This window comes from Pteropus alecto, unplaced genomic scaffold, assembly GCF_000325575.1.
Source record: "Pteropus alecto unplaced genomic scaffold, ASM32557v1 scaffold67, whole genome shotgun sequence".
Lineage (NCBI taxonomy): Eukaryota > Metazoa > Chordata > Mammalia > Chiroptera > Pteropodidae > Pteropus > Pteropus alecto.
This window is the reverse complement of record NW_006441061.1, coordinates 4047929-4059485: the sequence shown is the minus strand read 5'-3', so window position 1 is coordinate 4059485 and position 11557 is coordinate 4047929. Positions and strand designations below refer to the sequence as shown.

At 53.6% G+C, this 11557-nt stretch overlaps 1 protein-coding gene across 10 annotated transcripts in view; it reads right to left on the bottom strand.

Moving 5' to 3' along the window:
• The window catches only part of LCN2 (lipocalin 2), a 14817-nt gene extending 3341 nt beyond the window's left edge, over positions 1–11476 (bottom strand). The window contains exons 1-6 of one of the 10 annotated variants that reach the window (XM_015594086.2): positions 11219–11476; positions 8194–8332; positions 5498–5834; positions 1311–1489; positions 903–1075; positions 241–377 (exon numbers count right to left, since the gene is read on the bottom strand). In XM_015594086.2, the coding sequence (XP_015449572.1) occupies positions 241–377; positions 903–1075; positions 1311–1489; positions 5498–5834; positions 8194–8263 (896 nt within the window). In that variant the 5' untranslated portion in view covers positions 8264–8332; positions 11219–11476. Of the gene's footprint in view, positions 1–240; positions 378–902; positions 1076–1310; positions 1490–2933; positions 5835–8193; positions 8333–11218 lie in introns of those variants that run through there. The other 9 variants (XM_015594087.2, XM_015594085.2, XM_025051209.1 and 6 more) reach the window with 9 other exon arrangements.
• Positions 11477–11557: the final 81 nt, after the last annotated feature.

The window sequence follows — 11557 nt, the reverse complement described above, 5'->3', positions numbered from 1 at the left end:
AAGAAAGAAAGAAAGAAAGAAAGGAAGGAAGGAAGGAAGAAAGGAAGGAAGGAAGGAAGGAAGGAAGGAAGGAAGAAATATATGAATCCAGCACAGAGCAGGAGGATCGATGACCACCTATCAGCTTCGGTCACCCCTTTTCCAGACATAAGTCTGCCTGTCAAACACCCGGACCCAGGGCAGTCCCCCAGGGCATTGTCCCAGGTCCCCCATGCTCCCCCAGGAGGTGGCAGCTCTCACCTGAACAGGATGGAGGTGACGTTGTAGCTGTGGTCTTCTTTCAGCTGGTAGGTGGTGGAGTACATCTTAAACTTGCCTTGTTCTTCTTTGGAAACTGCATTCCCTGACAGGCCCACCACGTACCACTTCCCCTGGAACTGCAGGGGAACTAGTGATAAGCAGAGCGGTCCCCAGGGGTCCCCTACTGCTCTGTCCCTGATTGCACCTCTGGGTAACCTGGCCCCAGAGCCAAGAGCCCCACTACCTGGGCCATAGGGCTCCTGACTGGGCACTCAGGCCAGGGTTGGGCCTGCCCTGATGAAGCCGGCAGGAGCTAGAAGCCGTTAGGCCATGAGTCTGGCAGGGATGGGGTGACTCTCGGCAGGTGGCCGGCTGGACCACCTGAGCCTCAGTTTCCTCATCACATAGAGGGACTGAAGATGTTCCCACTTTGCATGGACTATGGAGACTGTGGGAGAGAGTGTGGACCTAGGAAGGTCAGCGAGGTTGGGGTGGAGATGGGGGCATAGGGTGTGGCTTCCATCAGGGGATCCAAGGGCAGGCTGAGCTGAGGCTTCGGCCCACCTTGGTCCATCACGCTTCCTAAGGCTGTTTGCCTCTCCTCCCTCCCGCTCCCACTCTTCCCAGGGCCCTCCCCGCAGTTGCTTCTCCAGGCCCCTTACCTGGTCATCTTGGAAGTCCTGCTGTAGCGGGACCTTGAGCAGAGGAGGGGCTGGGATCAGGTTTGGAGTGGAGGGCTGGGCCTGCGTCTGCAGGGCCCCCAGCAGGGTGAGACCCAGCCACAGGAGACCTAGGGGCATGATTTCAGGGTGAGGACGCTGAGCGGCTGTTGAACCTGGCAGTGGAGAAGGAGGAGGAGGTGAGCAAGGAGGCCGGCCTGGGGGAGGTATTTATGGTCCACTTGCCGGCTCACCCCAGGGTGATTTATCGTTTGCCAAATTCAGGAAGAGTGAGGTAACTACCAGCAACTCATGCTGAAACGTTTGGTGAGATTTCTGCCCCTTTCCTCTATGGTCAGGATTATGCAAGATGGGGAGGAGGCGGCAATGAGAGTCATGAGGGAACATTACCTGGAGAGCCACACCTCTGGCAGGGACAGAGGGTCCCCTGGCACTCTCTGTACCCATTCCTTCTGCTCTGGTTGGCCCTGTTCATGGTCAGTGGTTCTGATCTGGTTGAGCTGTCATCTCTGACCTCCAGGAGGCCCCTGCTCAGCCCAAGGCCAGGCTGGGGTGCGTACGGAGAGCACCTGATGAATACAGAATGCCTCACCTCAACAGATAATGTCCCATTTCCTCATTCTCAGAAGGAACAGGGAAGAGTGGGGCAGCCAAGAGTAAACATCTCTGACTGGCATTGTGTGTCTTCAGAGCTCAAGGATCCCACATCCTGGTCCTCCCAGGGGCCCCACGCGGGCCCTGGGATGGGGAGGGCCCCCTTCTCCAGAGGCCAACCTGAGAGGGTTCCTGCCTTGAGTCGGCCTCTCCCCTCCTCCATGCCCTATTTGCAGGAGTGGACCTGGACTGCAGCTGGCCCCTTGGGACTTGGCCCCTCCTGTGGGCCCAGTGGAACAGAGACTTCAACCTGGGCACTCCAGCCGCACCTGTAAGCTGCTCAGCACAACAGAACACGGAGGCTGTAGTCCAAGCTCCAAACGAGGGGAGGGGGGGACTCTGAGGGACCTACTTGAGCTGGGTGAGGTGGGCTGGGATGCGCTGGGGCCTGAAGGCTGGCTCTCCACCCTATTACTCTAGATACCAGGCGCTTTGGGTCACAGAGAGTGCAAGGACGTGGCCTCAGCCTTGAGAGGTCATTGAGACCATCCGCCATCTCTGGCCACAGCCTTGGGCTGTGGAGCCCAGCGGCTCGGGCCTGAGTCCTGAAAGTGTTTCTGTCATGGCTGATCCCAGCTTCGTCCTAGAAAGTAGTTTCTCCACTGGGTGCCTGGCTGTCCCTGGGAGGTAGGGATGGGTCCCAGCCCCTGCGCAGTGTCTCCCGGATGTCACCATGAGGGCTGAGGCTGTCTGGACACCTGGCCTGAAGGCTGAACTGAGGATTTGCTGGCCTCAGGAAACTGACAGGGACCTCACTGGCTCTACCCACCTGCTGCTGGGGAACCAGCACCCCCAGCCTGGGAGTCTCGAGAGAAAGGATTTTGACCAGGGTCCTGAGCTGGTGTGTAGGACACAGCCTCGGCCATCCTGATACAGAAGCCCCCTCAGGCCCTGCCCTGCCTGCCAGTCTGGGTGATGAAAGGGCAGGAAGTGGTGATGAACCAACTTCAGGGGACTATGTTGCCATGACAGCCCATGTGTCCTTCAGAGGTGCCAGCGGCCACCCCCACCCTCATCCCCACGGCAGGCCCAGGGGCTCCACCCCCGCTACTCTCATTGACCTTAAAAGGTATGTTGGAGCCTGTGGTGACTGTTGAATATGGGGAGACTGACAGAGCCCCAAAGACTTTTAACTAGGGGAGGGGCATTCCCCTGAAACACTAAGGAGTTGCCGGATAGAATATTCTAGACTCTGAGAGTCAGGGGGTAGGGTGGCCAGTGCTTTCTGGTATGAACTGGGGAGTGGGGTAAGGCCGGTCTGCAGCATGAGAAAACCAGGGCCAGGTGCAGGAGGGGAGACGGCCCAGCTCACAGGTACCTGTTGGAATCCTCTCCACAGCTGCCGCTCCAGGCCCTTACCTGGTCACCTTGGAAGTTCGGCTGCAGTGGGACCCTGAGCAGAGGAGGGGCTGGGATCAGTTTGGGATGGAGTTCTGGGCTTGGATCTGCAGGGCCCCCAGTAGGGTGAGGCCAGACCTAGGGGCATGATTTCAGGGTGAAGAAGTTGGGCAGCTGTTGGGCCAGGTAGGCGGTGAAGGAGGAAGAGGAGGGGAGAAGCCTGCAAGTCTCTGCCCACCCCTAATCCCCATCAGTGCCCCCTCTGTAAAGAGAGCTACGCTACAGATTCTTCGAGGCCATGCGTACGCAGTGCCAGGTACACACACGTGGGGTATCTCCACATGATGTCATCTCTGCTTCTGACTAAACCCACGCAGGGCCCATGCTTCTCTGTGCTGGCTCCAGGCCTGTCCAGACCCACCCTCCTCTTCTCTGTCTCTCTGACCTCGTCTGTGTGTGGTCTTGGCCTTGGCTGACACCTGGCCGTGGCTATCTCATCACTTCTTCCTTACCTGGCTGCCTCCTGCCTTCCCTCCTGGCCCAGTCCTGGAGGTCAGGCTGGTCCAGGAGCTGAGGGAGAGGATGAGTGAAGGGGACGAGGCTCACTTAGGGATTTGAGCCTCAGCAGTGTGCAGTGTCCCAGCCATGCCTTGTGGGTGGTGTTGGAGAAGGTTATTGAGAGGATGTGACCACAAGTTATCCTCGAGCTGGACCCAGGCCGCTGGAGGCTCCTCACCACCTCTCCTGTCCTTGAAGCTACGCTCTGCCCTCCATTCTCACAGTGGGTGTTGTTTTCAAGCACGCAGCCTTGAAAGAGCACTGCATCGTTGGGACTACCTGGATGGTACACGTGACGGAACCCCATTAAGGCCTCAGTGTCAACTTTAAGATTCTGGCAGGTGGGCGTGGAGATCTACTTGTCTTATGGCGCCTAAGACAAGCCTCATAAGCAAGTTCCCTTGCTTCTTGAAACTGCCACCTACCGATCTGGAGAGGCCTGCCTCCTTCTTTGCTTTCTTCTTGCTCTCTGTGTACAGGGGCCAGTTTGTGAACCAACAAGGGTCCAAGGAGAGTCACGGTGATGGCTGGGGCAGAGGTCAGGCCAAGCCGTGCCTGATCTCAGCCAACCAGAGGTGGGTGCTGGGCTGGTTGGAGCTGGAGGGCATGGGATCAGCAAGGGTGCTTCTTGCATTCTGCCTGAGAAGGGAGGGGTCCTGCAGGCTGGGCTGGGGATAAAGGTAAAAACTCTCTGCCCACACTGCTCAGAGTCCAGCAGGGCTTCGAGGAGCGGGTCAGCTCAGCACGTACACTTCCCACACGAGGGTTGTATGAGGACCGTGGAGTAGACTCGTTTGGACTTGGGCTGACTCCAAGGGCTCCAGGTTGGACAGGACCCTGGTGGCCCCACTCCTGGTCCACTCCTTTCCTACTAGGTCTGGGCCCTTGTTCAAGGAGGAGACTCTCGGATTCACTCTGCCCAGAGCTGGGGGCAGTCCCTGAGCCCCGAAGCTCTCAGAATGTGTGGCACTGTGTGGGGCACGCCATGCACTTGGCCCCGCTCTCGATTTTCACTGCGGCCCCAGGCTGCTCCTACAGGACCACCCAATGACCTCCCTCTCCCTCTCCCTCTCCCTCTCCCTCAGAGATGTAAATGTCCCTAGTGAGGCCACAAGCCACACAGAAGAAGACAGGGCTGGGCTTTCTGAGTCCCATTCTACATCCCTTTAGCAATGGCAGGCACTTAAAACACCATCCACACCTGGTTTCTCTGTGGCAAGAAGCCAGAACTCTGGCTGCTCCAGACCCCTCACTGTCTCTGGCTGGTGGCCCTTCCCACTCCACATGACCAAGAGGAGAAATTCCCAGGGACTACAGTGGCCTGGCTTTCCACACAGGGACCCAGGCCCCACCCTGGTCTAATTGAATCAGGAAGGCAGCAAAGTGTTCTCTGTACTTACTGCATCTCAGGAATCCAGTCCAACCCCCTGGACTGGTTTCCGGATGCTTATGAGTGGTGTTCAGCCAGCTGCAAAGGTTGGGGCAATAGCAATGGCCTCTGACTTGCTTGAAGGGCTGGGCAAGAGGTCCCCAGGCAGGCGGTAACTAGGCTTCTTGGAGCTCGGGGCCACACCGGGGAGAAGCTTCCACGGAGATGCCCCAGGCCAGTCATGGCTGTAGAAACCCTTGGTGTCCACGTATGGGCTCTCCCTAGCTGCCGCAGGTCCAAACACTCGGGAGCAGGGAGGCCTGCTCTGTGAGGGTCGTGGCTGGATTCTCTCATTTCCAGAAGCAGCTTTCCAGCCCCCAGGCCCCATGTCTCATGCCCGGGCTCACCAGGACTCACTTGAGGACTTCCTGGCTCCTGCACCTTCCACCTGATGGGAACCCTTCCTGTGGAAATGCTGATAGATGACACCCCCACCAAATACCCACTGGATTCCTTCCCCTGGGGAGATCCTGGGGGTCCACTGGGCAGGGGCAGCAGGTCTGGGTCCAAGGCTGTCTCCCAGTTCTGGTCCTCGGGTGCCTGGCCCAAGTATGTCCCTTAGAATGGTTGCTCCTTTCACGCTGGGGCACAGACTCACCCGTGCAGGTGAGAGGGCCCTTGATGACCACAAGGTGGCTGGAGGCCAGTGCTCTGAGCAGGGTTTGCAGTGGGCTCCAGGTGTCCAGCAGGTTGTGCTATCATAGGCCTGCTCCTCCCAGCTCTGCACCCCTCTCCTGCCTGGGCTGTGGCTCCCAGCACCCCAGCAGAGGGCATCTCCACCTCGGCCATGCCTGGGTCCTTGCTCCCTGGGCCCCTGGCTGGGCCTCTGCTGGTGGCTTGTGTGAGGACGGGTCCGGCTCTCCTGAAAGGCTGGTTCTCCTTTGTCCCCTGAGTGCCCAAGAGAGTGCCCAGCCCAGGGGGCAGGGTAGTAGATGCTGGAAAGGTTAAATGACAAGAAAAAGGGAAAGGCTAACCATTAGTTTACAATACCTGTCTTCCGCTATTAAAATTTTGGTGAGTTGTGAAATTTTATTCTTTTTATAATTTTATTCTTCTCTTAGATATTTGAAAACAGAATGCACTCTATTTTATTATGAATCAGGAATTTGAATACTGTTGATCTTCAGGAAAGGGAAAAATCTGGGCCATACCAAAAGAAAGAAATAGCTTTTTTGTTTTTTTTTTTTCTGAAGAGAGTAACACACACACATTTAATTTACACATCTTAAAAACCAGGCATCAGGACACTAATCTTTATGAAATTTTAAAAACGTAATAAAGAAAAGGTAATAAAGAAAATCCTTAACATAATCACATCTGCAAAGACTCTGTTTCCAAATAAAAGTCACATCATACATTCCCGGAATCAGGACATGATTGTCTTTTGAGGCCATTTTTCAGTCTATCATAGTCCGCTTGACCCACCTGGACCCCTTCTCCCCATGCCGGAAGCCCCACCTGTTCTGGGCCGCCCACAACCCCGGACTTGCTCAGAGGGACTTGGGTTCGTCTCAGAAGGGGCCCTGGGCCCCAGGTGGCTTGGCCTGTGCAGGCAGCTGTAGCCTCGCTTCTGAGAGCCCTTAGTCTCCCTGGCTGAGAAGTGTCAGGGCTCAGGTCTGTCCCAGGCAGGGATCCTGGGTGCCCTGCCTGGTGCTGTAGCTGAAGCATGGGAGCCTTGTCCTTCCAGCATTGGCTCCCCTCCCTGTGTGGCTCAGGGTTCCTGTAGGCTCGGTGGTTAGTATTAAATATCAAAGGCGGTGGGAAAGAGCTACCCCAGAGGGCCTGGTCTGGCATGCGAGGTCCTCAGGGTTCTGCCCTTCCCTGTGCTGAGCCCTTCCTTTCTATCTATCAATTACCCTCACTGGGAGCAGGCAGGGAGGGAGGTGCTTCCCCTAGCTCCTGCTCAGTGAGGGCGATTTTAGAGAACTCCTGGGGAATGTGGGCGGGGGGTGGGGTGGGGCGCGGGCTGACTTCTGATCTTGGGGCTTGTGGAGTCAGACCATAGCCAAGAAAAGCCAAAAGGCAAGGGATGGGCTGGATCAGCTCCTGAAGCAGCGCTCCAGAGAGGGGGAGGCTGCCTCGGAGGGGCTGCAAGGGCAGGCAGAAAGCGGTGCCCCCCCGTCTTCCAGTGGTGCCGAGGGGACCTTGGGGAGGAGCCATTTGAGAGGCAATCCTGGCTGAACAGCAGTCTGGACACTCTGAAGGGCCCCCTTCCACCAGACAAGCAGATCTAGCAAGAAACAGACTCTTCATGCTCCATTAGGCTCACAATGGACAAGGGGCCTTAAGTGTGTGTTTTATAATAAGAAAGGCTGCAAAGCCATGAGCAAAGTGTCCAAAGTAAATATTTAGAAAAGAAACCACAGAATAAATCCAAATAGGAGGAAATAAAGAGCAGAAATTAATAAAATGGAAAGGAAGATATGTAACAAGAATATCAATGCCAAAAGTTGACTCTTGGGGAAAATAACGTAGGTAGAAATTCGGAAAAATTTCTCAAGACAGAAAGCTATAAGGCATAAATAAGCAGAAGTAGACGAAAAAAAAAAGGGTTATAACTATAGTCTATAGACATTAAAAGGGTAAGAGAATGCTATAGGAATGAAATGGGAAATTTCTCAGAAAACTGTAACTCACCAAAATGGATTCAAGAAGCAAAAGAAAGTCTGAATGGCTTTACAACCATCACAGAAATTAAGTCGGTTATTAATGAATCTTCCTGCAAAAAGAATGTAATATAACTGCACACGTTCAAAGTGCACAATTTGACAAGTTTTTAAAAATAAACCTTTAATTGAAAAAATTTTAGATTTATAGAAAAAGTGTGAAAATAGTTTGCAGAGTTCCCACATATCCTGCATCCAGTTTCCCTTATTACTACGACATCTTAGAACGGCACATTCATTACAATTAACAAACCACTATCGATGCATTATTAACTAAAGTCCATACTTTATTCAGATTTCCTTAGTTTTCAGATAATGTCCTTTTCCTGTTCCAGGATCCCATCTGGGACCCCATGTTACATTTAGTTGTCATGTCTCCTTTAGGCTCATCTGGGCTCCGACACTTTCTCAGACATTCCTTGGTTTTCATGACCTTCCTTGAAAATTCTGATGAGTACTGCTCAGATATTTTGTGGAATATCCCTCTACTTGGACCTGTTGGGTGTTTTTCTCATAATTAGACTGGGGTTACGGGTTTAGGAGGAAGACCACAAAGGTGAAGTGCCATTTTCATCATATCATATCAAGAGCACATATTTCCATGTGACTGATCACAGCTGATACTGACCTTGATCACCTGGCTGAGGTGTGTGGTCAGGTGTCTCCCCTGCAAAATTCCTCTTCTTTCTCCTTTGCATACTGTCCTCGAGGGAAGGAAGTCATTCTGCTCAGCCCGGACCTACGGAGCGGGAGTTTTACTCCATCTTCTAAAAAACAGGGTGTCTACAGAGTTTGGAATTCTTCTGCATGGGAGATTTCTCTTCTCCCCATTTATTTATTAATTTAATCATTTATCTGTACGGCTCATGGATATTTATTTTATACTTTGGGTTATAATCCAATATTCCTTTATTTTGTTGATCAAATTGTTCCAGCCGGGTCCTTTTGACAACCTCCTTTCATTGTGGTTTTTGAGCAATTTGATAAGTTTTGACACATATAAATGTCACGAAACCATTATCACAATCAAGACAGTAGACCTATTCATCACCCCCAAGATTCCTCATGCCCCTTCTGTCCTCCCCACCTCACATCCCTACCCCACCCCCAGGCAACCACCAATCTGCTTTCTGTCACATGTTTGCATTTTCTAGTTTTATATACATGGAACCAAATGGTATATAATCTGTATTGCCTGGTCTCTATCATTCAGCCTAACTGTTCTGAGATTCATCTCTTTAGTAGATTCTGGATAAGGGCAAAGAGACACTTGGGTAGAACCTAATGGGGTGTTACAGAGGCTGGCAGGACTCCTGGGTTCTCCCTTGCCAACGAAGGCAGGAGCCGAAGAGGAGAAAGTGGTTAGATGGGAAAGTGGCCAGTTGGGTGGAGGTGCCCGGATTGAGGTAGGGTGCCTGCGGGACATCTTGCTGTCCAAGAGGCAGTTGTAAACCCAGGCTGGAGTCAGGATAGGGCTGACCTGAAGCCACTAGCTGGGCATTCATGAAACAGATGGTACAGAAACCACGGTGGGGAAGAGGTAGCCGAGGCTGTGTGCACGAGGCCTAGAAGGGCCAAGACTGAATCCTGAGAAACCAGATTCGTAAGAGGCAGGGCTGCAGAATAGAGGATCAAGGAGACAGGGAAGCATGTCCGGGGGGGCCTGTTAAAGAAGAGACAACAGGTCCCAAATGGAGTCACTTGTGCTAAGCCCACATCACCAGCCTCAGTACCTAAGCTAACACCTAACCTAACTGCAGTTTCAACCTTCCCCAGAAATGTAATTTTAACTGGGTCAGTCTGGAATCTCCTGGTCAGTAGCAGTAATACTCCTTCCTTGTCCTTGCCTTCTTCGGCCTTTAAAAGTCTCCCAACTCTTCAGAGCTCTTTTCTATTTGCTAGATGTGATGCTGCCTAATCATGAATCGTTGAATAGAGCCAGTTTGTTATTTAATTGACTCAGCTGAGTTTTGTTTTTTAACAGAAGAAAAATGAGAGATGGAGTCACAGAGCCACAGAGAGGCATGTGTCCAGGAGAGACTGGCCACTCAGGGCAGATATAGAGGGCAGGTCACAGAAGTTGTAGCCTGGAACAGGCCTCATGGGCTGGCAGAATCTAGGCTATGCCTGGACAGAGCTTCCTCCTCTCCTCGGTGTGAGAACCCTGGGGCTCAGCCACCTGTCCCCTGACATCACGCAGCAATAGTAGCAATAGGGAAGAAGAGCACAGCCATGCCTGGGATTTGCTCAGACTTGTGCCTAGGGCTCCATCAGCTCAGCTGCAGCTGCTTCCCCAGCCCTGAGGTCCCATGGACATTAAGCAGGGCTGTGCTTAATGCTGGCCACAGACAGGAGGCCCCTGAGAATGCATAAGGAAGAGGCAGTATAGGGATCAAGAGCTGTAAGCACTGGATTGGGCAATGTTATGGCGCGAACGATTCTGAGACCCAAGGAGCCAATTGAGATTAATTATGAGCCTTTATTAGCCGGCCGGCGACTCTACCACGCAGGGCTAGAGGAGATCAGCCCCGAGCTTTCAGAGCAGGCAGCTGATAAAGCTCAAGACCATATCCTGGTGGTCTCCTGAACAAGCCAGCAGATTACAGAAGTGGAAGTTGGCTTTTAGCATATCTTTGCCCGGAACAACACCCTTAATTAACAAGTAAATGGATTACAGAAGCAGACATTGGCCATCTACATATTTTATACAATACACTTCCTAAACCACACACAAGCAAGTAGGACAACTTCTATCTAAAGATATTTCTTCCCTGTAGCTGACTTAGCTAGTTCGCTCACTTGAAAATTTTCCACCCTTAACAGGCAAGCCAAGAGGCATGAGCCTGCCCTAATGTCCTGCCCAACCTTGGCCAGGAGGACAAAAGGAGAACTTTGTCAAGCATTTTGGTCACTGGATTGCCTTCCTATATTTGGCAAAGCTAGAGCAGCTGCCAGGTGGTCAAAAAATAGGAGTCTCTAAGGCTCACTAGACTCCCTAGCCGCCAGCCTTTGCCCATTCATTTTCCTATTTAATCCTGACACATCTCGGTGCAGGAGACACTAATCATTATTCCTATTTTACAGATGGGGAAATGGGCTGGAGAAGGTGAAAAGGGAGCTAGCTGATGGTTCTCTCGTCACACTCCTCCACTCCACCCCTACCTCCACGCCCGCTGTGCACGAAATTGGCTGCTCTGTAAGCAAGTCACGTTCGCCAGGGCTCCAGGCCACACCGGAAAAGGTGACTGGGGATGCTGACTCAGCAGGGCGAGCGAGCCCACCTTGACGGCGCCTTCTGCTGAGCCAAGATCCACCGGCCCCGCCCCCTCATAAGCGCCACCTTCTATAAAGGGGCTAAACGAAGTGCTTTGAGCAAATTTCAAAAGGGCGAGTGTCCCTGAATCTGCCTCAGTGTCTCCATTTGTAAAACGGGGACGGCTGCTCACAGTTCTCGAATGCTGCGGTTTCCAGGGACCCACTCGCAGGGCATCTCCCTGAACCCCAAGACGGCGCCTGTAGCTGCAACCCATCCAGCGGCGCGGAGTGGACAGGGCTCTGCGGTCCCTTTCAAGCCCCTATCCCGGCTCCGATTCCCCTTCCCAGGAAGATTCCCCTGAGAAAGCGAAAGTCGCTTCCGCAACCCCCTGAGTCACCTGCTTCTCTGAAGCCATCGTTCTCGCCTTTTGCGCCCGCCTCCACTGGCATGCCCGCGTCCCCGTCCGGGTCAGACATTACGGGCTCGGGCGCCGAAGGGCAGCGCGAAGATGGAATGCAGTGACCATCTCCCGTACAGACGCGGGGCAGAACAGCACTGGGCTGCACCTAAGGCCCCGGCCGCGAGGCCAGAGCCCCACCCCCATGCCAGAACTCCGCCCCGTCCGCCGTCAGGCTCCGCCCCCACGCCCCGAGCCGGGTCAACTCTCGGGAAGGTCGGACCAGCAGAGCCCCGCCCACAACCTGTCCCGCCTTCGGGTCTCCGCTCCCTCCCCGAG